This window comes from Oryctolagus cuniculus, chromosome 8 (assembly GCF_051225735.1).
Source record: "Oryctolagus cuniculus isolate XC-2025 breed Fujian yellow rabbit chromosome 8, ASM5122573v1, whole genome shotgun sequence".
In the NCBI taxonomy this organism is placed as follows: domain Eukaryota; kingdom Metazoa; phylum Chordata; class Mammalia; order Lagomorpha; family Leporidae; genus Oryctolagus; species Oryctolagus cuniculus.
Window position 1 is genome coordinate 147,661,480 of NC_142874.1, and position 26,654 is coordinate 147,688,133.

At 60.2% G+C, this 26,654-nt stretch overlaps 1 protein-coding gene across 5 annotated transcripts in view; it reads right to left on the reverse strand.

The window, feature by feature from the left end:
* The window catches only part of ARHGEF10 (Rho guanine nucleotide exchange factor 10), a 118,120-nt gene that overhangs the window by 27,628 nt on the left and 63,838 nt on the right, over positions 1-26,654 (reverse strand). For all 5 annotated transcript variants that reach the window (XM_070047238.2, XM_070047239.2, XM_070047237.2 and 2 more), the window contains 6 exons: positions 24,388-24,563; positions 5,788-5,903; positions 5,274-5,401; positions 5,024-5,124; positions 2,917-3,038; positions 1,406-1,492 (listed from right to left, as the gene is read on the reverse strand). In XM_070047238.2, the coding sequence (XP_069903339.2) occupies positions 1,406-1,492; positions 2,917-3,038; positions 5,024-5,124; positions 5,274-5,401; positions 5,788-5,903; positions 24,388-24,563 (730 nt within the window). The remainder of the gene's footprint in view (positions 1-1,405; positions 1,493-2,916; positions 3,039-5,023; positions 5,125-5,273; positions 5,402-5,787; positions 5,904-24,387; positions 24,564-26,654) is intronic.

Here is a 26,654-nt window from a genome sequence, read left to right on the forward strand (position 1 = left end):
ACACCACGCCTCACCACACAAGGGCAACGGCTATGGCACGCCACACCCCACCACATGAGGGCGATGGCCATGGCACGCCACACCCCACCATGAGAGGGCAATGACCATGGCACACCACACCCCACCACGCCACGCCCCACTCCATGAGAGCAACGGCCAGCACCGATTTCCCATGGGAAACGCAAGAACAGCAGGTGGGGACACACAGCCGGCTCACACAGCCTCCTTTCTGTTCAAGATACTCTACTCAACATATAGAATTACGTATTAACAGGGGCACAACGTTCAACCTTCAGAAAGCTACATGCTTCAAAAAACACAAACCCATCGCTGCACAAGGGTAACGGCCTGTCACACGCGATTCTGGGAAGCAGATGACGCAAATGCGTTCCCTCTGGGGCTAGAGCTTATCCAAGGGCCCAAGTCTTCCAAACAGTGACACTCATTAGGAACGGCCCCGCAGTGGGTCCCCGGCGTGCGACACCGGACGAGGAGGGGCACTGGGCTCTGGAATCCCAGTGTCTGGGTCTTTGCGTGGCCAGCGCCTCCCACGGCTGCCAGACGCTAACTGCGGGGTGTCAGCTGACAAGTGCCTGGTGAGCGCACGGCTCTTCTTCCCACCTATTTTGGGACTGGTTCTGCTTTGGGTCCACGCAGCCCAGGAGCCTGCCTGAGCTTCTCTGGGGATGGGCGCCCATGCAAACCCCAGAGCTGGGCCCCGGGAAGTACTGACGGCTACAGAACCAGCTGGATGGGAAACAGCGCTCTGCAAACGCAAACCCCGCGGGGACTGGGCCACCTCTTCACCCGCAGGCCGGCACAAACAAAACACCAGCCAGCTGATCAGGAGGTTCCAACAACACCTACCGAGGACGCAGACCAACCCGGAGCGGGAGAAGTGAGCCTGGAGGCAGGCACCAGGGCCGAAGTCTGGGATAGGCACGGGGCTGTGAGGAGGGCCAGGAAGGGAAGGGGGCTCCGGGGCGGAAGGAGAGGCCGAGACCCCAGGTCACTCCCCGACAGGAAGCAGAGAGGCCGGCTGCCGCTGAGCCCCACCCAGATGTTGGACTTCCCAGGGGACAAACTAACTTTAACCGCTGGGCTGCCACTGTGAGAGGCCAGCGAGGTCCCGGGGAGTGGGGGAAACAGGGAGCGTCACCCCCAAACCGGGAGCAGTCCTCAGATGGTCCTCGTGTGAGATCAGCGGCCCGGGTCTGGACTCAATCTAAGCTGGGAGAGTCTTACACGAGAAAGAAAAGAGCAAATGTTCTCATGGCATCCGACCCTGCCCCTGTGTGAGGACAGCGCTGGCAGCCCCCCGCCACGCTGGCCACAGCTCCGGCTCCCGTGAACGCGCGTCGACCACGACCAGGACCACGACCAGGACCAGGACACAGCAGCTCACCCACAGGAAGCCGCGGGCGGCCGAGCAGGGGTCCGGCTGGCTTTCGTTGCTGACGTACGGCTCAGGGTTGTAAGCAGCACATTCGATCTGAGACAGGAGGAGAGTGGACGCAGGCATCAAGGGACTGCGTGGCTCCCGGGCTCCGCGTGCCCCCAGAGCCTGGGGCCTGGCCTGTCACACGCGGAGGCAGCACGGGCAGGGGACTCAGGTGGACATCCCAGGGCTGATGTCCTACAGGGACATCTAAGGGGCTGCTGCTGGGGTCGTGTTCTGGGTCCCCTCACCCACCAGGAGGCAGCGACACAAGGAGGGGAAGCCCCAGGCAGAAGCACAGCCCAGGGACGGCTCGTCCCTGCCCGCCTGTGCCCTCGCTGCCCGGGCTGTGCTGTGAGGTGTCACAGGGAACAGTCCCGGGGGCCGGCGAGATACCCGGGCTCCGAGGGTCAGTGCAGCCACAGAGCAGCCAGAGCTCACGGTGTCCTGACTTAGTCTTTTTTTTTTTTATTTGACAGGCAGAGTTAGACAGTGATAGAGACAGAGAGAAAGGTCTTCCTTCCGCTGGTTCACCCCCAAAATGGCCACCATGGCCGGCGCACTGTGCTGATCCAAAGCCAGGAGCCAGGTCTCCCATGTGGGTGCAGGGCCCAAGCACTTGGGCCATCCTCCACTGCCCTCCTGGGCCACAGCAGAGAGCTGGACAGGAAGAGGAGCAACCGGGACAGAAACCTGGGGTACCAGTGCCGCAGGCGGAGGATTAGCCAAGTGAGCCGTGGCGCCGGCCCTGACTTAGTCTTACAGACAGGTCCCGAAGCCACCGAAGGGCCAGCATCCTGGCACATCTGGTTAAATTGCTGCCTGCAACACGGCATCCCATATGGGCGCAGGTTCAAGTCCTGGCTGCTCCACTTCCCATCCAGCTCCCTGCTAATGCACCTTGCACAGCAGTGGAAGATGCGCCCTGCAGCCACGAGGGAGACCTGGAAGGAGATGCAGGCTCCTGGCTTCAGCCTGGCCCAGCTGCAGACATTGTGGACATCTGGGGAGGGAACTAGCAGATGGACGATCCCTCTCTCTCTCTCTCTCTCTCTCTCTCTCTCTCTCTCTGTGTCTCCCCCCTCTAACTCTGCGCTGCCAATAAGTAAATAAATATCATTTAAAAGGACCGACCATTCTGCAGACGTCACCAAGCCCATCTCCTGCCCACCCTGCGCTGCAGGCAGACACCAGGCCAGGGGAGGGGGCACTCTGCCCAGCCACACCCCAGGGAGCCGGCAGAAGCCAGCAGGTCTCCATGCCTGGGCTGTAGCAGCAGAGCTCACGGCCCAGTGTCCTGCAGGGTCAGCCCCAGGGGCCTGCGCCCAGGACAACGGCCGAGCAGCATGAAACCGCTTGTGGGTGAACTTCCCCTGGGAAGCACTGGCCCGGGGAGGCGGGGTTGGGGCGATGCCCCCTTCAGGGCCCCCAGGGCGCCAGCTGGAGGAGGCGGGGATCCCGCAGGGCGCACAGGGCACCTTGAACTCCGGCTGCTTGGCCACCATCACAGGCGTGTGTCCCACGAGGAGGGGGTGCGTCTCCCTCTTGATCTGGTTACCGTCGTCCTCCACGCAGAACCAGCCCATGCGGTTCTCCTCTTCTGTGAGGAAAGAAAGAAGCAACGAGGGCCATGTGGGCTCGGCCGCCACAGAAACCCGTGGCTCCCCGGTGCCACAACGCCACTGATGCCCTGCTTGTAAACGGAGTACTACAGCCGCGCCATCTGCTCTCGGGTGCACCTCACGCCCATTGCTTTATTTTGCAGAGTGCCGCAGGCCACCTCCGTGGGACCCCGCACCCTCCGCGCTGCTCCTGGACTGCCACCGTGCAGACTGGGTCAGCCGGGTAGGTCTGATTTCTGATTTCCTGCCTCTGCTTAGTTCTGCTGTCAAGGCTGAGATTGGAAAGGTGGACACGCAGTGGATGTGTTAGACAGCATGTGATTCTGGGCGGTGCAGGTGTGCAGAGAAATGCAGAGCTCGTCCCCCAGCTCGGAAGATCATCTGGCTAACGTAAAGACGGAGGGGCCGAGCTGCACAGTCAGCTGATTCTGCCCTGCGGGGCCTCTCCAGGGCTGCTGAGTCACTGTGACCCGACCCAGCATGACGAAGCACTAATCACAGGGCAGCGAAGGGGCAGTACCGTGTCCAGGTGCAGCTCGCGGGAGAGACAGCCGCGGCGCCTCGGTCCTGCCTGATATTTACAGCCAACGGGTCAGATAGTGTGCACGTGATGGGTCTGTACACACACAGATACACACACACGCAAATGCACATATGCACACAATACACGCACACGCATATACACACATACACTCACACCCCAAACACATGCACACACACACAACTTCCCCACACACATGCATACACATACACAAACACAGCCCACACACATACACACAAATGCACATACACACAATACATGGACATACATACACATACACTCACACCCCAAACACATGCACACACAATACACACACCTTCCCCACACACATACATACACATACACAAACACAGCCCACACACATACACACATACACACAAATGCACATACACACACAATACATGGACATACATATACACACACATACACTCATACCTCAAACACATGCACACACAATACACACCTTCCCCAAACACATACACATATACCCACATACACACACCTCAAACACACATACACACAAACATACACACAGCCCACACATCTATACACACATACATACATAATACACGTACACATATACACACACACACCCCAAACACATACACACACATACATACACACATACACATACCCCAAACACACAATACACATATATACACACATAATATACAAATACATTTATATTCACAATCACACATACATCCATCCACACACATGTGTACACACAACATACACTCATATATGCACACATATGCAAACACACAATACACACATAAACATGCAGGTACATTCATACAAGCACACATATACACACGCACATGCACACATGCCCACCCCACACATACACATGTGCACATACACATATCCCACACATACACACACACCCCAAACACACACATACATATGCAAACAAAAATCCACACACATACATGCACATGCACAAATGCATTCGTACTCACCAGCACATGCACATACACACACATCCGCATGCCCACAGTGCGCCACCCCAGCGTGCTCGGGCAGCACCTCTGCGTGTGTGTGAGTTAGCGCACTACATGCCGTGTGACAGGCAGCAGTGAGGACCAGGCTGCCCGTCAGAGACCCACGCTGGACCCGGCACGAGGCCCACCTGTCCCCGCCACGGCACACAGGCTCACACAGCTGTCCAGTGCGCCTGCTGCATTGCTGCCGTGAAGGCACGCCACGGCTTGGCTCCTACCGTGCCTCCATCACGACAGCTGCTTCAGACTCACTGGTGTGGGGTTAACTTTTCCTGCGTCTAAGCACGCAGCCCTGCAGGTTAAAGGCGGGCAGAGCGCTATTTCCGGCCAGGCCTGTGTCCCGAGCCTGATCTCATCCTCACGGGTATGCACCCCTCACGTGGGTGTGCCTCAGCCCTGCCCATCAGGCACAGCTTACCCAGCGCGAGCTTGGCCATGTGCAGGCTGTGCACCCAGGACTCTTTGATGGCAGGGGTGAAGGTGTTGAACACGGCCGTGAAGAACGTGGGTCTCCCGGACCTGTCAGGAAACGCACACATGCCCTCAGTCGCGTCCCAGGACACGCTCCCCTGGCCGAAGCGGAAGCACGTGCCCGGCCGGCCTGGAGCAGCCCCCAAACCGCGAATGTGGACGTTGTGACAAGGCGGCGCTGGCCGGGCCCTGCTCACTTGTCCTGCTTGCCCGGGAGCTGCAGCTGGATCCTGCAGCGGTCAGCGGCTCTGATCTCATCTTCTTTCTTCAAGATAAGCCTCTGCAATCCTGCTGTCCAGTCGTGGGCGACCGCCTGGTTTAAGTTCTGCAAAGGAAATAAATACATTTGAGTGGCGTCCAAGGCAGGAGTATCGGAGCATCATCGCAGCAGGAGGGAAAGCAACACTGTAGCGTGAAGATTCCCGGGAGACAAAAAACACTTGCATCTGTCTAGGGACAGAAAACATTTGCATCTGTCTAGGGACAGAGGCCCGGTCAGGCCTGGCTGTGGCACCGCTGAGCCTCTGCTGGGACAGAACTGACACCCAGCTGTGCCTGCAGGAGAAGAAACCTGAAGCCCCATCGGCCGGGTGATTCTTACAGGCGGGGTGAACCCTCCCAGCCAGCAGGTGCAGCCTGGCGACACGACCACGCACACAGGGACCTCAGCCGGGACACCGGGGTCTCGCAGCCAGGTGCCCCGCGGCCTACCTGATAGACCCCTTTCAGGTTTCCTATCAGCTGAGTGATCTGGCCGATCACGTTGAGGTCGTGCAGCAAGTTCTGGAGGTCTTGGTACAGCTGCCCTGGGCCCATGTACACCTTGTCTGCAAGAGAGGAAGACCGCTGCCCTGAGGCCACGTCGCCCCAACACTTCGGGGCGGAAATGCCGGAATCCCACTTCAGGGCGTTCGGTGCTGAGGGACGCGGAATGATCTATAGCAGCCATTTCCACACATTCTGCCGCCCTCCCGCTTCTAACCTTTATTTTCAAAGAAACTAGACTTGGAGAAAAGTTGCAAAGGCGGCACAGACAGAGGCCCCTCATGCAGCGAGCCTGGAGGTCAATGTCATGCCCGAGCCTGGCACCAGGCTCACAGCCAGGAAGCTGTGTGGCCGCCACACCGGAACCCACGTCCTCGCCGCCCTTCCTCCCCTATCCTGTCCGGGCTGCCTCCAACCTGGGAGCGCTCAGCAGTCCCCTGTGTCTCTCGTGCCCAGCCAGCCTGGAGGGATGCTGGCGGAATGTCTCCCAACATGGCTTCGGTGATGTTCTGCCACTCTAGTGGTTCTTAAACACTGTTGATGTCATGGCTGTCAGTAAGGCATTTACTCTCAAACAAATTTCCAGTAACTGGGCTTAGGCAATGTCCAGTCTCCGTTCAAATGGAACAGAAATGGTTTACCTGCAGTGGGTTAGGTCAGTGGAATAACGTGTGCCCCGTGGTCTGCCTGCCCCAGCGAGCGCAGCTCCACACTGAGAACTCACCGCGTGCCCAGTGGGCAGCGGCCCACAGCAGACCGTGGGCTCCCATTTCCCACCTCACTGGCAGGGAAGACGCCTGCGGCCATACATGACAGGCAGGCAGGACCCACACTCAGGCCGTGCCCAAACCCAGGCTCTGATGCCGTATGTGGTCCAAACCTGCCTGGGTCCCACAGCCAGCAAGAAGAGGCCAGAGTTCACACCCAGGCAGAGCAGACGCATTCTGATGGAATAAAATGACAGCTTCCTGGCCTCCGTGTGCCAGCAGCGCCCGTGGTGGGGCCTGGCCCCAGGCAGGCTCTCGGCCCCAGCACCCGCGTGAGGATCTGAGGCTGACGTCTGGAAATCTCAGTGAAGCTCAACAAGGGACCCTGCCAACCGTGTGGCCTGCTCCACCTTCAGGGCTGGAGATACTACAGTCAGAGAGACAGCTGCCCCCGTGCACGTGTGTCAGAGAGACAGCTGTCCCCAGGCACGTGGGTCAGAGAGACAGCTGTCCCCAGGCACGTGGGCCAGAGACAGCTGTCCCCAGGCACGTGGGTCAGACAGACAGCTGCCCCCGTGCACATGTGTCAGAGAGACAGCTGCCCCCGTGCACGTGTGTCAGAGAGACAGCTGTCCCCAGGCACGTGGGTCAGAGAGACAGGTGTCCCCAGGCACGTGGGTCAGAGAGACAGGTGTCCCCAGGCACGTGTGTCAGACAGCTGTCCCCAGGCACGTGGGTCAGAGAGACAGGTGTCCCCAGGCACGTGTGTCAGACAGCTGTCCCCAGGCACATGTGTCAGAGATAGCTGTCCCCGCGCACGTGTGTCAGAGACACAGCTGTCCCCACGCACGTGTGTCAGAGACAGCTGTCACCAGGCACGTGGGTCAGAGACAGCTGTCCCCAGGCACATGGGTCAGAAAGACAGCTGTCCCCAGGTACGTGGGTCAGAGATAGCTGTCCCCAGGCAGTGTGTCAGACAGACAGCTGTCCTCATGCACATGTGTCAGAGACAGCTGTCACCAGGCACGTGTGTCAGAGAGACAGCTGTCCCCAGGCACGTGTGTCAGAAACAGCTGTCCCCAGGCACATGTGTCAGAGACAGCTATCCCCGTGCATGTGTGTCAGAGACAGCTGTCCTCATGCACGTGTGTCAGACAGCTGTCACCAGGCACGTGTATCAGAGACAGCTGTCCCCACACACGTGTGGCAGAGAGACAGCTGTCCCCAGGCACGTGTGTCAGAGATAGCTGTCCCCACACACGTGTGTCAGACAGCTGTCCTCATGCATGTGTGTCAGACAGCTGTCACCAGGCACATGTGTCAGAGAGACAGCTGTCCCCAGGCCCGTGTGTCAGAGAGACAGCTGCCCTCATGCATGTGTGTCAGAGAGACAGCTGTCCCCAGGCACGTGTGTCAGAGATAGCTGTCCCCGTGCACGTGTGTCACAGAGACAGCTGTCCCCAGGCACGTGTGTCAGAAACAGCTGTCACCAGGCACGTGTGTCAGAGAGATAGCTGTCCCCAGGCACGTGTGTCAGAGATAGCTGTCCCCGGGCATGTGGGTCAGAGAGACAGCTGTCCCCAGGCACGTGTGTCAGACAGCTGTACCCGTGCACGTGTGTCAGAGACAGCTGTCCTCAGGCACATGTGTCAGAAACAGCTGTCCCCATGCACGTGTGGCAGAGAGACAGCTGTCCCCAGGCACATGTCAGAAAGACAGCTGTCCCTGGGCATGTGTGTCAGAGACAGCTGTCCCCATGCATGTGTGGCAGAGAGACAGCTGTCCCCGTGCACATGTCAGAAAGACAACTGTCCCCGGGCACGTGTGTCAGAGACAGCTGTCCCCATGTGCATGTGACACAGACTACACATGTCAGCTGTCTCTGTGTGCATGTGACATAGATATTACACATGTGTCAGAGAGCTGTTCCTGTGTGCATGTAACATACTACATGTGTGTCAGAGAGCTGTCCCTCTGTGCACATGTGACAGATATTACACATATCAGCAAGACAGCTATCCCTGTGTGCATGTGACACATAGACTAACATTTCAGGTGTTCTTGTGTGCATGTGATAGATATTACTCATGTCAGAAAGAAAGCTGCCCCGTGTGACACACATACATGTATCAGACATCTGTCCATGTGTGCATGTGACAGATATTATACATGTGTCAGAAATACAGCTATCCCCATGCATGTGTGGCAGGTATTACATACATGTCAGAAGGAAAGACAGCTGTCCCTGTGAGCATGTGACACACACATTCTATATATTAGAAACACAGATAGCTAAACATGTATATATGATATAGAAGATGTTATATGTGTAAGAATGAAAGACAGGTCTGTGCGTTTCAATACAAATGTTTCAGATACACATATCTACACTCTTCATGCTTCACTGAGTGACACAACCACGTGTAATTAACAGGTATGGTATGTTGCAGACATGATTACGTGTTTACATACCTTATCGCTCATCTAGAAAAAGTAAAGTTGAAGTTGCACAAAAGGAGGCAAAAACACTCCAGCAGTTACGCATATCAACTCCACGTCCTTATAGTATGTGCATAATTTAAAATATTTTTTCTGTTAATACATGTTTATTTTTATAAAGTTTTGATGATAGACTCTATATACACAACCTTGTAATTAAATTTTAAGTATTCTATTAATAATTGTCAGCATCTATTTTTATGCAATTATTATTCAATAAAATTAGTTTTGTTGAGCAGTGCTTTGAATTTTAGTACATGTGTAGATGCAAGTAACCTCTCCCAGTCAGCCTGCAGAACGACTCGCACACCCCTCACAGCAGCTCAGCACTCCTGAGCCTAGCTCCTCACCCCTCACAACATCCCAGCCTGCCTCAGAACGCCTCAGCCCTCAGAGCAGCCCATCCCCCCAGAACACCCCATCCCCCTCAGAACCCCATCCCCCTCAGGACACTCCATCCCCTCAGAACACCCCATCCCCCTCAGGACACTCCATCCCCTCAGAACACCCCATCCCCCTCAGGACACCCCATCCCCTCAGAACCCCATCCCCCTCAGGACACCCCATCCCCCTCAGAATACCCCATCCCCACAGAACACCCCATCCCCACAGAACACCCCATCCCCTCAGGACACCCCATCCCCTCAGAACACCCCATCCCCCCAGAATACCCCATCCCCTCAGAACACCCCATCCCCCTCAGGACACCCCATCCCCTCAGAACCCCATCCCGCTCAGGACACCCCATCCCCTCAGGACACCCCATCCCCTCAGAACACCCCATCCCCTCAGAACCCCATCCTCCTCAGGACACCCCATCCCCCCCAGAATACCCCATCCCCCTCAGGACACCCCATCCCCTCAGAACCCCATCCCGCTCAGGACACCCCATCCTCCTCAGGACACCCCATCCCCCCCAGAATACCCCATCCCCCTCAGGACACCCCATCCCCTCAGGACACCCCATCCCCCCCAGAATACCCCATCCCCCTCAGGACACCCCATCCCCTCAGGACACCCCATCCCCTCAGAACAGCTGGATGGCCCACAGCTCCAACACCCGCAGAACACCCCACTGCTCCCCAGAACAGTGTCTGCACAGCCTGCAGCCGAGCTCCCTGTTGCTCAGCATGGCTCCATCACCAGGAAGTGTCTTGCCGACCCTTTAGGGTCACACAGTCTCCCCCTCTGCCCTGGGTACCCTGCCCCACAGATGAGCCCTTTGCCGGAAGTCCTTGCTTTTGGAGGACAAGTGTAACTTGTGTCACGATGTTATCGCCAGTCATCAAGGTCACCAGCAAACACTGCACAGGTACCCATCACAGACAACCCGAGCCGGCACTGTGGCGTGGCGAGACTCCGCTCCACGTCTCCCCCCACCAGCTCTGAAACACATGGCTGGCGAGCCGGAGGGGTGCCCACGCTTCTCAACTGGCTGTGCCAACAATCTGACGTCTGGGCTGGCAGTGGGAGAGCAAATTATGTCTTCCTCCTGCTAACCTACTCTGTGAGTAAGCGCACGTGAAAACAAACTCACTTTAACATTACACTAGCATCGCAGGAGACAGAGCCTGTGCTGCACAGCGAATGTGCGCTCTCGGCGGCAGGGTGGACGTTCTGTCTGCTGAGGGACCAGTGTTGCGTGGACTGCCCGTGACTCAGGGACCAGTGCTGCATGGACTGCCCGTGACTCAGGGACCAGTGCTGCGTGGACTGCCCGTGACTCAGGGACCAGTGCTGCGTGGACTCCCTGAGATCCCCCGTGGCTAAGGGACCAGTGCTGCGTGGACTCCCTGAGATCCCCCGTGGCTAAGGGACCAGTGCTGTGTGGACTCCCTGTGGCTAAGGGACCAGTGCTGCGTGGACTCCCTGAGATCCCCCGCGACGCAGGGACCAGTGCTGCGTGGACTCCCAGAGATTCCCCATGACTAAGGGACTAGTGCTGCATGGACTCCCTGAGATCCCCCGTGACGCAGGGACCAGTGCTGCGTAGACTCCCCGAGATCCCCTGTGACTCAGGGACCAGTGCTGCGTGGACTCCCAGAGATCCCCCGTGACTCAGGGACCAGTGCCACGTGGACTCCCAGAGATCCCCCGTGACTCAGGGACCAGTGCCGCGTGGACTCCCCGAGATCCCCCGTGACTCAGGGACCAGTGCCACGTGGACTCCCCGAGATCCCCCGTGACTCAGGGACCAGTGCCACGTGGACTCCCAGAGATCCCCCGTGACTAAGGGACTAGCGCCGCGTGGACTCCCCAAGATTCCCCGTGACTCAAGGACCAGTGCTGCGTGGACTCCCTGTGGCTAAGGGACCAGTGCTGCATGGACTCCCTGAGATCCCCCGTGGCTAAGGGACCAGTGCTGCGTGGACTCCCTGAGATCCCCCGTGACTCAGGGACCAGTGCTGCGTGGACTCCCAGAGATTCCCCATGACTAAGGGACTAGTGCCGCGTGGACTCCCTGAGATCCCCCGTGACTCAGGGACCAGTGCCGCGTGGACTCCCCGAGATCCCCTGTGACTCAGGGACCAGTGCCACGTGGACTCCCTGAGATCCCCCGTGGCTAAGGGACCAGTGCTGCATGGACTCCCTGAGATCCCCTGTGGCTAAGGGACCAGTGCTGTGTGGACTCCCTGTGGCTAAGGGACCAGTGCTGCGTGGACTCCCTGTGGCTAAGGGACCAGTGCTGCATGGACTCCCTGAGATCCCCCGTGGCTAAGGGACCAGTGCTGCATGGACTCCCTGAGATCCCCCGTGGCTAAGGGACCAGTGCTGCGTGGACTCCCTGAGATCCCCCGTGATGCAGGGACCAGTGCTGCGTGGACTCCCAGAGATTCCCCATGACTAAGGGACTAGTGCTGCGTGGACTCCCAGAGATCCCCTGTGACTCAGGGACCAGTGCCACGTGGACTCCCTGAGATCCCCCGTGACTCAGGGACTAGTGCCGCGTGGACTCCCCGAGATCCCCTGTGACTCAGGGACCAGTGCCACGTGGACTCCCTGAGATCCCCCGTGACTCAGGGACTAGCGATGCGTGAGGTCCCCAAGATTCCCTGTGACTCAAGGACCAGTGCTGCGTGGACTCCCCGAGATCCCCTGTGACTGAGGGACCAGTGCTGCGTGGACTCCCTGAGATCCCCCGTGGCTGAAGAACCAGTGCCACCAAAGAGCCCACCCCTGCCCAGGGATACCCCTTGCCAATCAGCCAAGCCCCACCAAATAGCCCGTTCCTGCCCAGGGGAGCCCTGTGGCAATCAGCCAAGCCCCACCAGAGCCTGCCCCTGCCCAGAGGTGCCCCTTGTCAATCAGCCAGGCCACAGCAGAGCCAGCTTTCACTCAGGAAAAGCAGGGTTTTAGTCGCACTGCCCAAGCTTTAGGGAAGTCAAGTGAGTGCCTGGTGTGGCCCTGTTGTAAATGCGCCGGCCTGTGCCCTGAACTGGGTGAGCGCGAGGCGCGGGAGGCCGGGCGCGGGCCTGAGCAGCGACTGAAGGCCCCGCGCCTCTCCCCAGGGCCCTCCCTGGCTCTGCCCCTGTTCTCCACTGGAGCACTTGGGGAGGGGCTGTGATTTGGTCTCTCCTGCAGTGGAAGCCCCCCACCTGCCAGACAGAGGCAGTGGCCGCTGTCTGCCTGCTGCTGTGAGAGGCAGGAGCGGGGCTGGGGCAAAGGAGAAAGCAGTGGCAGCTCTGCCCAGTGCAGCAGGTCTGTGGCCGAAGGACAGGAACAGAAGGGCCCAGGCACCCCCAGGGCAGCTCTGCACTGGGAGTCCACCGGTCACTGGCAATCTCACGGAGATGTCGCCCACGCTTCCCACAGGTGGGAGCAGACCCCGTGGGCCTACCCTGTCCTGGCCAGAGGGGTGGGCAGTGACAGAGACAAGACAGGGAGAGGGACCAAGGCCAGGAACGCAGCGCCAACGGGAATTTGGGCTGACGACGGGCAGCTGGTAGGTCTGGGCCCTCAGTGGGCAGGCCCTAGGTCAGTGGGGGTGGGATCTGTTCAGAGCAGCTGGCAGCTCTCACATAGGAGCAGGAACCAAGAGCAGCCCCCGCACCGCCCAGATTCTGGGGCCAGCAGGGCTGGGAGTCGGGGTGTGGCTTCTTCCTAACCTCCCACGCCTGCCCCATCCCTAACCTGAAGCTCACAGGGGCTGACACCTGTGAGAAAGGAGGAGGGTCCACAGCCCACCGCACAGCACAGCTGTGGTCCGTGACAAGGTGGACCCAGCCCTGGAAATCGCCCAGGGCAGATCCCAGCCTTCTCTCCGAGAGCAAACCAAACCCCGAGCTCGCCAATCAGCTCAACTGGGCCACCCCACGGCGCATGAGGCCACATGAGTGAGCCTGGGCAGCCACGGTGGGCGTCTGGTGCAGTGGCCAGCAGAGCAGGGGACACCCACGGCACCCAGCAGGATGGGGCCTGCACTGAGACAGAGCAGCAGAGCAGGGGTCTCTGCCAGCGGCACTTCCGGCTCAGAGAACCAGGGTCGGAGCCTCAGGTACCACATGCATACACGCCGTGGCCACACGCCTGAGCTCTCGGGGCAGCAGGGGATGCCATGGCGCCCAGCACACACCCTGCAGGACGGGGCCTGCACTGAGACAGAGCAGCAGAGCAGGGGTCTCTGCCAGCGGCACTTCCGGCTCAGAGAACCAGGGTCGGAGCCTCAGGTACCACATGCATACACGCCGTGGCCACACGCCTGAGCTCTCGGGGCAGCAGGGGATGCCATGGCGCCCAGCACACACCCTGCAGGACGGGGCCTGCACTGAGACAGAGCAGCAGAGCAGGGGTCTCTGCCAGCGGCACTTCCGGCTCAGAGAACCAGGGTCGGAGCCTCAGGTACCACATGCATACACGCCGCGGCCACACGCCTGAGCTCTCGGGGCAGCAGGGGATGCCATGGCGCCCAGCACACACCCTGCAGGACGGGGCCTGCACTGAGATGGAGCAGCAGAGCAGGGGTCTCTGCCAGAGGCACTTCCGGCTCAGAGAACCAGGGCCGGAGCCTCAGGCTGCAGCCAGGACCTGCGGAGCCACAGGGCACCTGCCAGTCAGGAGCTGTGTGAGCACGACTCCCAGCCAGGCTGCCGCACACGGCCCGGGCAGGAGGGCCGCGGTCGCAGCGCCCTCACACTGTTGCCCTGTTTCTCTGACCTTTCTCACGGGCGGACGCTGCCCGTTTCCATGGAAATCCCCGTGAGCGGTTTGAAAATCCAGGGGCTGTCGGCTCAATGGAGTCTTGTGTGGCAAACAAGGAAGGGGCTGTGTGGCTCCTTCAACAGCAAGGGCGGCCACAAAAGCCCTTGGCGAGGGGTCTCGGGATTCCCGAGAGCCCGGCCCGCGGGGTGACACCCCCTGACTCCTTGCAGGCTGGAATGGGGGCGAGGTGTGGGGACGCACCCAGGCAGGGGCCAGGCTCGTAGCAGCTCCCGGGGGTGCGTGGGGGTGGCATGGCAGGCGGAGGGGCCCCTTTCCGAGCTGTGCTGGGAGTCCCCTCCTCCCTGGAATCAGCAGGGCTTTCTGGCTGTGAGCTGTGCCCCAGGCCCTCACCTGAGCTCCCCCACCGCACACCTGCACCAGGTGGGACACCCGCACCAGGTCAGAGCCCCTCGGCCTCCTCCAGGGCAAGGCGGGGCTTCCCCAGGAGCCTGAGCCAACAGGGCCGCCTTCTCCTTTCAGAAGGAAGCAGCCCCATCCAGATCTCCCTCGCAGCTGGAGAAGCTGACCGTGCGATGCCCGCCATGCTTGGGGCCTGTGTGCCTGTGAGCAGCAGGAGGGCCAGGTCAGGGGCGGTCAGGAGGAAGTGGAGCCTCCCCAGCTGCAGCACCAAACTCCCAGAGAGAAAGGCCTCGGTCTCTGGCGGCTGGGCCACTCCCTGTGTCCGGAGGCAGAGCGGGGTCCAGGATCTCTACCTGGACGCCAAGAGCAGGAGCCCGGGCAGCAGCAGGAACCAGAGGGACAGCCGAGCCCTGATGGGCGAGGGGCAGGAGGCCGGGCAGCAGCAGGAACCAGAGGGACAGCCGAGCCCTGATGGGCGAGGGGCAGGAGCCCAGGCAGCAGCAGGAACCAGAGGGACAGCCGAGCCCTAATGGGTGAGGGGCAGGAGCCCAGGCAGCAGCAGGAACCAGAGGGACAGAGGAGCCCTGATGGGTAAGGGGCAGGAGCCCGGGCAGCAGCAGGAACCAGAGGGACAGAGGAGCCCTAATGGGCGAGGGGCAGGAGGCCGTGTAGCAGCAGGAACCAGAGGGGCAGAGGAGCCCTGATGGGCGAGGGGCAGGAGCCCGGGCAGCAGCAGGAACCAGAGGGGCAGAGGAGCCCTGATGGGTGAGGGCAGGAGGCCGGGCAGCAGCAGGAACCAGAGGGACAGCCGAGCCCTGATGGGTGAGAGGCAGGAGCCCGGGCAGCAGCAGGAACCAGAGGGACAGAGGAGCCCTAATGGGCGAGGGGCAGGAGGCCGCGTAGCAGCAGGAACCAGAGGGGCAGAGGAGCCCTGATGGGCGAGGGGCAGGAGCCCGGGCAGCAGCAGGAACCAGAGGGACAGAGGAGCCCTGATGGGTAAGGGGCAGGAGCCCGGGCAGCAGCAGGAACCAGAGGGACAGAGGAGCCCTAATGGGCGAGGGGCAGGAGGCCGCGTAGCAGCAGGAACCAGAGGGGCAGAGGAGCCCTGATGGGCGAGGGGCAGGAGCCCGGGCAGCAGCAGGAACCAGAGGGACAGCCGAGCCCTGATGGGTAAGGGGCAGGAGCCCGGGCAGCAGCAGGAACCAGAGGGACAGAGGAGCCCTAATGGGCGAGGGGCAGGAGGCCGCGTAGCAGCAGGAACCAGAGGGGCAGAGGAGCCCTGATGGGCGAGGGGCAGGAGCCCGGGCAGCAGCAGGAACCAGAGGGACAGCCGAGCCCTGATGGGTAAGGGGCAGGAGCCCGGGCAGCAGCAGGAACCAGAGGGACAGCCGAGCCCTGATGGGCGAGAGGCAGGAGCCCGGGCAGCAGCAGGAACCAGAGGGACAGCCAAGCCCTGATGGGCGAGAGGCAGGAGCCCGGGCAGCAGCAGGAACCAGAGGGACAGCCGAGCCCTGATGGGCGAGGGGCAGGAGCCCGGGCGCTTTCTCCCCCCACCCCGCCTCACTTCTGGCAGCAGCCCCGTCTGCTTCCTCTTCACCCAGAGCAGGGGCAGGAGCGCGCGCAGACTCGGGACACAGCTCCAGAGCTCACTCGTCCTGCACGAAACAGACTCTGTGCCCTCCATGTCCCACCCCTGCCCAGGCCCAGGCCAGCACCATCCCACCCTCTGCATCCACAGAGAGCCTACGCAGAGGCGGGGCTGTGCGGCGTCCCACCCCTGCCCGGGCCCAGGCCAGCACCATCCCACCCTCTGCATCCATGGAAAGCCTACGCAGAGGCGGGGCTGTGCGGCGTCCCACCCCTGCCCGGCCCCAGGCCAGCACCAACCCATCCCTACCCAGGCCCAGGCCAGCACCATCCCACCCCTGCCCGGGCCCAGGCCAGCACCGTCCCCTCTGCGTCCATGTCCACGGAGAGCCCATGGAGAGGCAGGGCTGTGCGGCTGCTGGGCCCTCTACACCTGGCTCACCTCGCCCAGCCCAGCCCCTGCCGGGTGCACCCAGGTTGTAACAGGAGCCAGAGGTCCCTTTCTGGGTTGAGGATGGTGCCAGTGTGCGTAAACATCGTCCTCACCCGGCTGATTCCCGGCCCTGGCTGCTGGGAACGGTGCTGCAGCACGCAGCAGTGCCCGCATCTCTTCCACCGACTCATCTTACATCCCGTGGACACGCCTGGTTCACGTCCCGTGGACACGCCCGGCCGGGGTGTGGACCGCACAGATCTGGATTTAACTGCCAGAGACCTGTGCTGTCCCACTTACAGCTGGGTGGCAGTGCGCCAGGGTTCACTCCCTCACATCCAGGCCCGCGCAACATCCCCTGTCCCACACTCGAGAGGTGGCGCCTCCCTGTGGCTGTGATCGGCACTTCTGCAAGGACTGGTCGGGCCCTGGCAGCTGCCAGCTCTCAGAAAGTGGCCGTGGTTCAGGGTCTGGAACAAACATGGGTGTTGACCTGACTGCTGTGGTCACAGCTCCCCACAGACTTGTGTTCTAGAAAATTCCAACTGGAGGGGCCGACGCTATGTCGTAGTAGGTAAAGCCACTGCCTGCAGTATCGGCATCCCATATGGGTGCCGGTTCGAGTCCTGGCTGTTCTGTTTCCAATCCAGCTCTCTGCTATGGCCTGGGAAAGCAGAAGATGGCCCAGACGCTTGGGCCCCTGCACCCGCACTGGGGACCTGGAAGAAGCTCCTGGCTCCTGGCTTCGGATCGGCGCAGCTCCGGCTGTTGCAGCCATCTGGAGAATAAGCCAGCAGATGGAAGATTTCTCTCTCTCTCTCTCTCTCTCTCTCTCTCTCTCTGCCTCTGCCTCTGCCTCTGCCTCTCCTCTCTGTAACTCTGCCTTTCAAATAAATGAATATTTAAGAGAAGAAAATCCCAATTGGGAAGGCTGACAAAAGTCCCTTGCAGACACGTTTGGTGCTTACTGACCCCTGGAGGAGGCAAGCTGGCACCTGCACGGCAGAATCCCACCAGGTCACACAGACGGCTCGGTTCTTCACAACCCCACTATTTAGAAGGACCACAGCAAGTTACCTGACACAGACACTGCCGACACAAAAACCCCTGAGCGTCTACAAACTCCTCCTGGTCACCTGGCTGCTAGCAGGGGCGGTCGGCCAGACCAACAGGTACAGGCAGAGCAGCAGGAGCCTGTGTGGGGCGCACAGGCCCAGGAGCTGCAGGCAGAGGGCGCTGTGAGCGGGTGTCCCTTCCCCACCTTCTGGGACACTCTGTCACGGCTGCCACTATTTCTTCCCCCGCAGGAGCGCCAAGCTCAGGGCTGTGAGCTCTGCCTCTCAGCCTCCAGGCTTTCCTGGCGGGCTCTTGCCGTGTGAAAGACTTTTCATGGTGTCCCACGTGGAGACTCGCCTCCTGCACGGAATCCTGGCCACGCGGGGTGCCGCTCCCAGGGCTCACCCACGGGCCCTGGGTCTCGATGATGGAGAGCTTGTATATCCAGGGAGGACCTGCCAACCTCCTGTCATATGGGAAAAGGGCACCGTGTCCCAGCATCACCACCCCACCACACACACACATATACAGACACACACAGATACACACATACACACACACAATACACACACAGATACACAGACACACAAAGACACACACAGATACACACAGATACACACAGACACACAGACATGCACGCACACATACACACACATGTGCACACAGACACAGACACACACATGCACACAGGATTCATGTTTTGGGTCCCTCACATCACAACTGCCTGTTTCAAGTCCCTCACAACTTGTCTGCGTGTTCCAGGTCCCTCATGGTTTGCCTGCGTGTTCCAGGTCCCTCATTTCTCGGCTGCATATTCCGGGTCCCTAGTGTCACAGCTCCGTGTTCTGGGTCCCTAGTGTCACAGCTCACTGTTCTGGGTCCCTAGTGTCACAGCTCTGTGTTCCGGGTCCCTCATGTCTTGTCTGCATGTTCCGGGTCCCTAGTATCACAGCTCCGTGTTCCAGGTCCCTAGTGTCACAGCTCCATGTTCCAGGTCCCTCACGTCTTGTCTGCATGTTCCAGGTCCTTCACATCTCATCTGTGTGTTCTGGGTCCCTCACGGCTCGTCTGTGTGTTCTGGGTCACTCATGTCATAGATCCATGTTCCAGGTCCCTCACGGCTCGTCTGTGTGTTCTAGGTCACACATGTCTTTCTGCGTGTTCTGGGTCCCTCAAGCTTCCACAGGGTGGGCTTTGTGACAAAGTTCGCCCTCGCACACTAAGGAACAAGAACTCTCCTGCTTCCAGCCAGGGGGAGGCTGGGCCACAGGCGCTGGTTTGCGAGTAGAGCACTGTCCCTGACCACAGCAAGGCAGTGCGGTTGCTGTCAAGGCCCAGAGTCCAGGCCGGCTCCTCTTTGCCACTGCAGAGGGACCAGGAGGCCTCGGAGTGACCTCACAGGGCCCTGGAGGCGACACAGTCTCACAAGGAGCAGTTGTACTTCTCTTTTCCACCTTAGCACTGGAGCTGGGCTTTAGGTTTGACATTTGCTCCTGTTTTTAGGGTCGAGTGACTACAGACAAAGTCATGGGACTGGTTGTTTCCTAATCAAATAAAAAATGATTGGTATTTGCACAACACGTCCAATGTGCACTCTCACTTCAGAAACACTGGAGAGCGTGTCCATGGGAGGCGTGGGAAACAGGTGTCCAGCAGCCCCTCCTGGAAGCACCCGAGGGTCACATCCTGTCTGGTGAGCACTGAGCGCTCCGGCCAAGTGGGGCCTGCAGGAGGCGTCTCTGTCCACTTCCTGTGCTCGCAACGGCTGCTGCGTCATAAGTCAGGAAACTGACCAGAGTCACGAAGACCCGCAGGAAGCAGGTGCGCTCGGGGCCACTTATCTCGGGCCCCAGGGAAGCTCCGCTTCCCCACCAGGATGGGGCAGGGCAGGAGGTGTCCTAGGACCTCCCGCAAAGCCGTCCTGTGGACCAGGGCAGCGGATGGCCCAGAACCTTCTCTCCCACCGCAGTCCCCTTCAAGAAAGTCAGTGAAAGCTGTTAAGCAACCTCAGAAAAATGCACAAAATTTTGCAAAATAACGTCAGGGGTTCCGGAAGCTCCGACCAACCCCTGGGCCCCTGGAGCAGGGTCCGAGGCCACTGGCTGGCGAGTCCTGGCCCGGAGGTAAGACGTTAATGTCCTCGCTCCAGGAGACAATCAGGCTCCAAGCAGTGTTTTTCCAGGGACGTGGTGGCCCCCACGCGGCGCCTCGCTGGTTCCTGTGCTGGTTGCCAAGCCGCCCTCGGCACAGGCAGAGGTTGCTAGGCAGGGCCGCCCACGCTGTGCCTTCCGCATGGAATAACAGCCCAGCCTTCCAGCGCTGCACGTGAAACAGCCGTGTAAACAGCGGAAGAGTCACACGGAAGTCACTGGAGAATGACCTCTACCTTAGCGTCCCAAAGCTACCTAGGGACGACAGACACAGGGGACGACAGGCAGAGTGCAGGTGGGCGGGGAATGCAGGCTGCTCTGCTCCGACTGCAACCAGAGGCGGCCAGGCCCAAGAGCCACTGAGCGTGCTCCACAGCCCATCGGCATGAACCAAGAGCAACACGGGGGTGTAACGACACTGCGGCTGGGTGCGATGGAGATCAACACCTCCGTGTGAGTCCAGAGCGCGCCCACCAAGCCCCCACGGACCCCCTGCTGCAGGCCAGCCTGCACCTGGGGCTCTGTCTCCTCCCAGCACCAGGACAACAGCTGTGCCAACCTGGCCAGCTGACTCCAGACAGCACAGAGGGTTCTCCCGGACCGACCATCCAACACAGAGAACACGGCAAACATGAAACGTCTTTAATCTAGCAGGCACTAGAAAGCCTCTCCGCACTTCCTGTCAACGCTTAGAGCAGAAATGAGACCTGTGTGGGTAGGGGGCTAGGGTCCTGGAGGCACCCAGCTCATGTGCACACTCGGGGCCACGAACCCAAGGGACCACCTGGTCCCAAGCCTGGCAGCAGCCTCTACACCGAGGACCCCAAATGGAGCCCCCCTGCCTCAGACTGGGCACCCAAAGAGTCCCCAGCCCCCTGCCCACCTGCTGGCCATGTGCACCTCCACGTAACATGTACTGAACACTCCCGGTGTGACAGCGTTACCACATGTGCAGACCAGGAGGGACAGATCCATGCCTACAAGAGGGACACATCCAACAGACGACCCAATTCTAGCCACCCCTGCAACCTGCTGGGCCTGACGTCTGTCTCAGGAGGAACTGGCTGCAGCCTGTGCGCTCCCAGCAAGCCCTGCCCAGTCCCTAGTAGGGCGAACATGCTTCCCAGCTCATGACTCACACTGTCAATGCTACTCGACTGAGACTGCTCTGTGAGTGCCGGCTCTAGTGTGGGGCAGCGTCTCTCACTGTGGGGGGATCACTGACCACACTGCTCTGTGAGAGCCGGCTCTAGTGTGGGGCAGCGTCTCTCACTGTGGGATGCACACACTGACCACACTGCTCTGTGAGAGCTGGCTCCAGTGTGGGGCAGCGTCTCTCACTGTGGGATGCACACACTGACCACACTGCTCTGTGAGAGCCGGCTCCAGTGTGGGGCAGCGTCTCTCACTGTGGGATGCACACACTGACCACACTGCTCTGTGAGAGCCGGCTCCAGTGTGGGGCAGCGTCTCTCACTGTGGAGGGATCACTGACCACACTGCTCTGAGAGAGCCGGCTCCAGTGTGGGGCAGCGTCTCTCACTGTGGGATGCACACACTGACCACACTGCTCTGTGAGAGCCGGCTCCAGTGTGGGGCAGCCTCTCTCAACATCTGGAATGTAAGAGCACCTCTGTTGTCAAGGTCAAGGATGACCACATAAGCAACAGCCGGGCCCCTCAGAGGCACTGGAGAAATGGCATTCAGGAGGAACAAAGGGAGGCCCAAACCTGCAAGCTTTGGGGTAGAAACTAGTCCAAGCCTCAGTTTCTTATTTGGAGGTTGGAAACAATCATGGAGAGCATCATTCCTTAAAGAGGAGTGGTGGTACCACTGCATGCCACGTGTGGCCTCCCTACCAATCACTGTGCACTGTAGTCACGGCTTAGACCTTCTGTGCCACGTGTGGCCTCCCTACCAACCACTGTGCACTGTAGTCATGGCTTAGACCTTCTGTGCCATGTGTGGCCTCCCTACCCAACCACTGTGCATTGTGGTCACTGCTGAGACCTTCCATGCCACGTGTGGCCTCCCTACCAATCACTGTGCACTGTAGTCAAGGCTTAGACCTTCTGTGCAACATGTGACCTCTCTACCCAACCACCATGCACTGTAGTCACTCCTGAGACCTTCCGTTTCCACGTGTGGCAACCCTACCCAACCACTGTGCACCGTGGTCACTGCTGAGATCTTCCGTGCCACGTGTGGTCTCCCTACCCAACCACTGTGCATCGTGGTCACTGCTGAGACCTTCTGTGCCACACGTGGTCTCCCTACCCAACCACTGTGCACCGTGGTCACTCCTGAGACCTTCCGTGCCATGTGTGGCCTCCCTACCCAACCACTGTGCACTGTGGTCACTCCTGAGACCTTCTGTGCCACATGTGGTCTCCCTACCCAACCACTGTGCACCGTGGTCACTGCTGAGATCTTCTGTGCCATGTGTGGTCTCCCTACCCAACCACTGTGCATCGTGGTCACTGCTGAGACCTTCCGTGCCACGTGTGGCCTCCCTACCCAACCACTGTGCGCCGTGGTCACTGCTGAGATCTTCCGTGCCACGTGTGGCCTCCCTACCCAACCACTGTGCGCCGTGGTCACTGCTGAGACCTTCCGTGCCACGTGTGGTCTGCCTACCCAACCACTGTGCACCGTGGTCACTGCTGAGACCTTCCGTGCCACGTGTGGCCTCCCTACCCAACCACTGTGCATCGTGGTCGCTGCTGAGACCTTCTGTGCCATGTGTGGCCTCCCTACCCAACCACTGTGCACTGTGGTCACTGCTGAGACCTTCTGTGCCATGTGTGGCCTCCCTACCCAACCACTGTGCACTGTGGTCACTGCTGAGACCTTCCGTGCCATGTGTGGCCTCCCTACCCAACCACCTGCCACATGACACAGGCATACACCTGCCAGCTATGTGTGAAGCTTAATTCAATCACCTGAGGCACAGACAACAGGCAGGCTCTCTGTCCATCCCAGTGAAAATGAGGAAATCCACTGAATAGAGCCTGAACCTCTTGCAATAATCAGCCTGACCCAGCAGGAGACGTCACAAACAGAGAGTGAGAGGCTGAGCAGCGTCAGGCAACCTTGGGGCAGGGGAGGCACCTGAGCTCCTGCGGGCCCACAGATGAGGGCCTGGACTCCACACCCAAGGTTTTGGTGGGGCCTGAGAACCCCTGGGCAGGGGTGAGCAGGACAGGAGGAGCAGAGGGTGGTGAGGGGCTCTTGTGGGCCTGCCTCTGCCACAGCAGGTGTGCCACCACCCTCTACTGCTCAGAGGCTTCGTGAAGACGAGGTGGGACAGGGCCATGGGACGTCTGATGGAGGCAAGGCTTCTGGGTGCTCCTGCCATGGGGGAGCGGCACCAGGAAAGACGGCGGCTAACTGTACTCTCACACCCACAGCCTGCTCTGAGAGCCGGCAGTGGGCTGGTGGCCTGGCACGCGAACCCATCCCACATGGGTGAGGATCACACACTAAACACCACGCTTCCCGACACCACGAGGCAGACAGGTGCATTGCTCACAACTGTGGTCCCAACTGTTCACAGCAGTAACTGAAACCGCAGACCAGGAGGACCAGTGGGGAAGACAGGACAAGGGCGCCTCCGTCTCCCACGGTAGCTTCTCAGTGCAGAAGTCTACGTGAGAAGTGACAGCAACAGGATGCAAACGAGAAGGTACCAAACTCAGAACCCACCGGGAGACCACCCAGCTCCACCCACACACAGACAGGGCACCTGTGGGCACCCAGCTCCACCCGCCCACACAGAAGGGCACCTGAGGGCACCCAGCTCCACCCGCCCACACAGACAGGGCACCTGTGGGCACCCAGTTCCACCCACACTCACAGACAGGCACCTGAGGGCACCCAGCTCCACCCACCCACACAGACAGGGCACCTGTGGGCACCCAGTTCCACCCACACTCACAGACAGGGCACCTGAGGGCACCCAGCTCCACCCACCCACACAGACAGGGCACCTGTGGGCACCCAGCTCCACCCACCCACACAGAAAGGGCACCTGTGGGCACCCAGCTCCACCTACCCACACAGACAGGGCACCTGTGGGCACCCAGCTCCACCCACCCACACAGACAGGGCACCTGAGGGCACCCAGCTCCACCCACCCACACAGGGCACCTGTGGGCACCCAGCTCCACCCACCCACACAGACAGGGCACCTGAGGGCACCCAGCTCCACCCACCCACACAGACAGGCACCTGTGAGCACCCAGCTCCACCCACCCACACAGACAGGGCACCTGTGGGCACCCAGCTCCACCCACCCACACAGACAGGCACCTGTGAGCACCCAGCTCTGGCCATTGTGGCCATTTAGGGGAACCAGCAGATGGAACATTTCTTTCTCTCTCTCTCCCTCCCTTTGTCACTCTGCTGTCAAATAAATAAATGTAAAAATAGGATAAACTGAAGATTCTAGACTGTGTACCCACTCAGCCCACTAAGCTCTGAGGCCAGAACAAGAGCCTGGACATCCACAGCCTGTGTGGGCCACATGTGTCGAGGACACGTGGGTGTCACTTACATGGCTTCACGTTGGCCACCACGGCCAGGCTCTCGGGCGGGTGCGTGGCGGGCAGCCTGCCGTGGTCTCCGGGGCCCGGGCCGTTGGTGTACTCCACCACCTGAACGTGTCCGAGGGGGACGCTCCACTTCAGCAGGTACCTCTGGCTGGTCACGGTGCTGCCTTCGTGGGAGGTGCTGCAACACGAACAGGTGTCACTCAGGAGTCCCGAGTGTGCCGGGCAGCTGGCCCTGCCACACCTGGGCACGTCAGAGAGCTCACGGAGACGAGGAACTAAAACGTGAAAACACACAACACTGAACCCACGCGTGGCTGCCACAGCACACTTTCCCTGTGCTCAGGTGGGGACTCTGGGTTGCTGCGCGTCTGGCTTTGCACTCGTAGTCAGTATTTAGATCCACAAGGAGACCTGTGCAGAGACCGTCCTTAATCCCAAAACGGGGACAGGGAGCTGACCTGCTCCCCAGGGAGCATGGTTTCCACAAAGCCGACGGGCGAGCTGCCAGACCAGAGCCGCCACGTGCAGAGGCGTCGCCTCACACGGGTCAGCGCCCGCGTCTTCCTCCCATGGCTGCGCTGTGTCCCAACCACGCCCATACAGTCCACATCACAGCACTACAGCTCTTATCTTACCGTAAAATGGAACACACGTGCGCACACAGACACAGAGAACCCTTGTGTGCAGCCCAGGGGAGCAGCCAGCACTGGGCCAAGGCTGGAGCTGGCCGCCACACCTCCCCATTCACCTGTGCCCAGGGTCCTCGGTTTGTTGTGGAACACAGGTAGGTAGGGGGAGGGGCTAATGATTGACAGCTCCACACTGATGCCGACTCCGCCCCAGAGCTTTAGTCAATGAGTGACAACTCCAGCTGGGGTTTGATAGTGAGGAGCCAAACGGAGTCTGACAGCCTGGCCAGACTGCGAGACGGTGCAGGTCAGACCAGCTCACAGTCACCGCCAGTCACGGAGGCCCTGACCACAGCCAAGGGCCGACCTGCCACAGCCTGCAGCTGTCCCTGTGAGAGGCCGGCCCGCCTGCGTGGCGGGGCCCCTTGTGTGCGCCACGCCGCTCTCCCACCCCCTCCTGTGCACAGGCCAGGCCTCCTACACAGGGTGCAGGCCCCACTCCCCTGCACCTGCTCCCTGCCCTCTGAGCAGCAGAATCCACAGGCCCCGCGACGCCAGAAATGTCCACAGGGCTGCAGGACGCGTCCCCTGGCCCCAGGACCTGTGGGTGACTAATGTCACTGGACTCGAATTACCATGGGGTACACCTGCACTCATCATGCCAACAAGACCATGACACTTCTAATACCTCAAGTGGGCAGGAAGGACTCCAGCCCCGCCCACAACCCCGCCCCTTTCGAATAGCCAAGTGGGCTCCACCCTGGACACCACCCCTTGGCCCCTGGAAAGGCCTAACCCTGTGCCTGCACTCTTTTTTTCTGAATGGGGGCTTTTTTGCAATCAGGGACTTTTCTTGGCTGGGGGCTTTCCCACGGCTGGATGCTTTTCTTTGGGGCCCTTTTTGCGTTTTTGGCTGTTTCTGGACTTGTACTTCTGTTTTGCTCTGGGTAACCCCTGCTCTCCTGTGCACCGCTGAACCTCCAGCAGAGGGGAGAACCTGTGGAAAACTCAGCCGGGAGCCCCCAGTCCCTCGGTCAGCACTGGTCCCGGCACTGTGGCAGGAGGCACGCCGAGCGGCAGACACAGCCCGCCCCCCATACAGTCTGGGCATTCACTCAGCTCTGCCTGTGTCCTGCCAGGCTGAGAGCTCTGTGTGGAGCCCAGCTGCCCAGGGCCCCATCTGCTCAGCCGCACCCACCACGTGCCCACCACTTGCCCCTGGAAACTGCCAAGCGTGGACAAGCCCACCAGTGGCCCTCAGGGCACTCGCCATGGGGCTCTCGACACTGTGGCCGGTGGTTTGGGAGCAGGGGCAGGGGTTGGCCTTCCCACCACGTTTAGACAGGTAAGGAAAGCTGTGCAAGGAGTGGCCGCGTGGGCACAGGCCGCTGCTGCTTACAAGGTGGCCCGCACGCAAGCTGTGCCTCCCGCCCGGGGTGTCCAGGACTGGGATCAGCTTTAAGATTCCCAACCTGCTGGGGCCGGTGCTGTGGCATAGTAGGTTAAGCCTGCACCTGTGAGGCTGGCAACCCATATGGGCGCCGGTTCAAGTCCTGGCTGTTCCTCTTATCCAGCTCTCTGCTGTGGCCTGGGAAAGCAGTAGATGGCTCATGCACTTGGGTCCCTGCACCTGCCTGGCA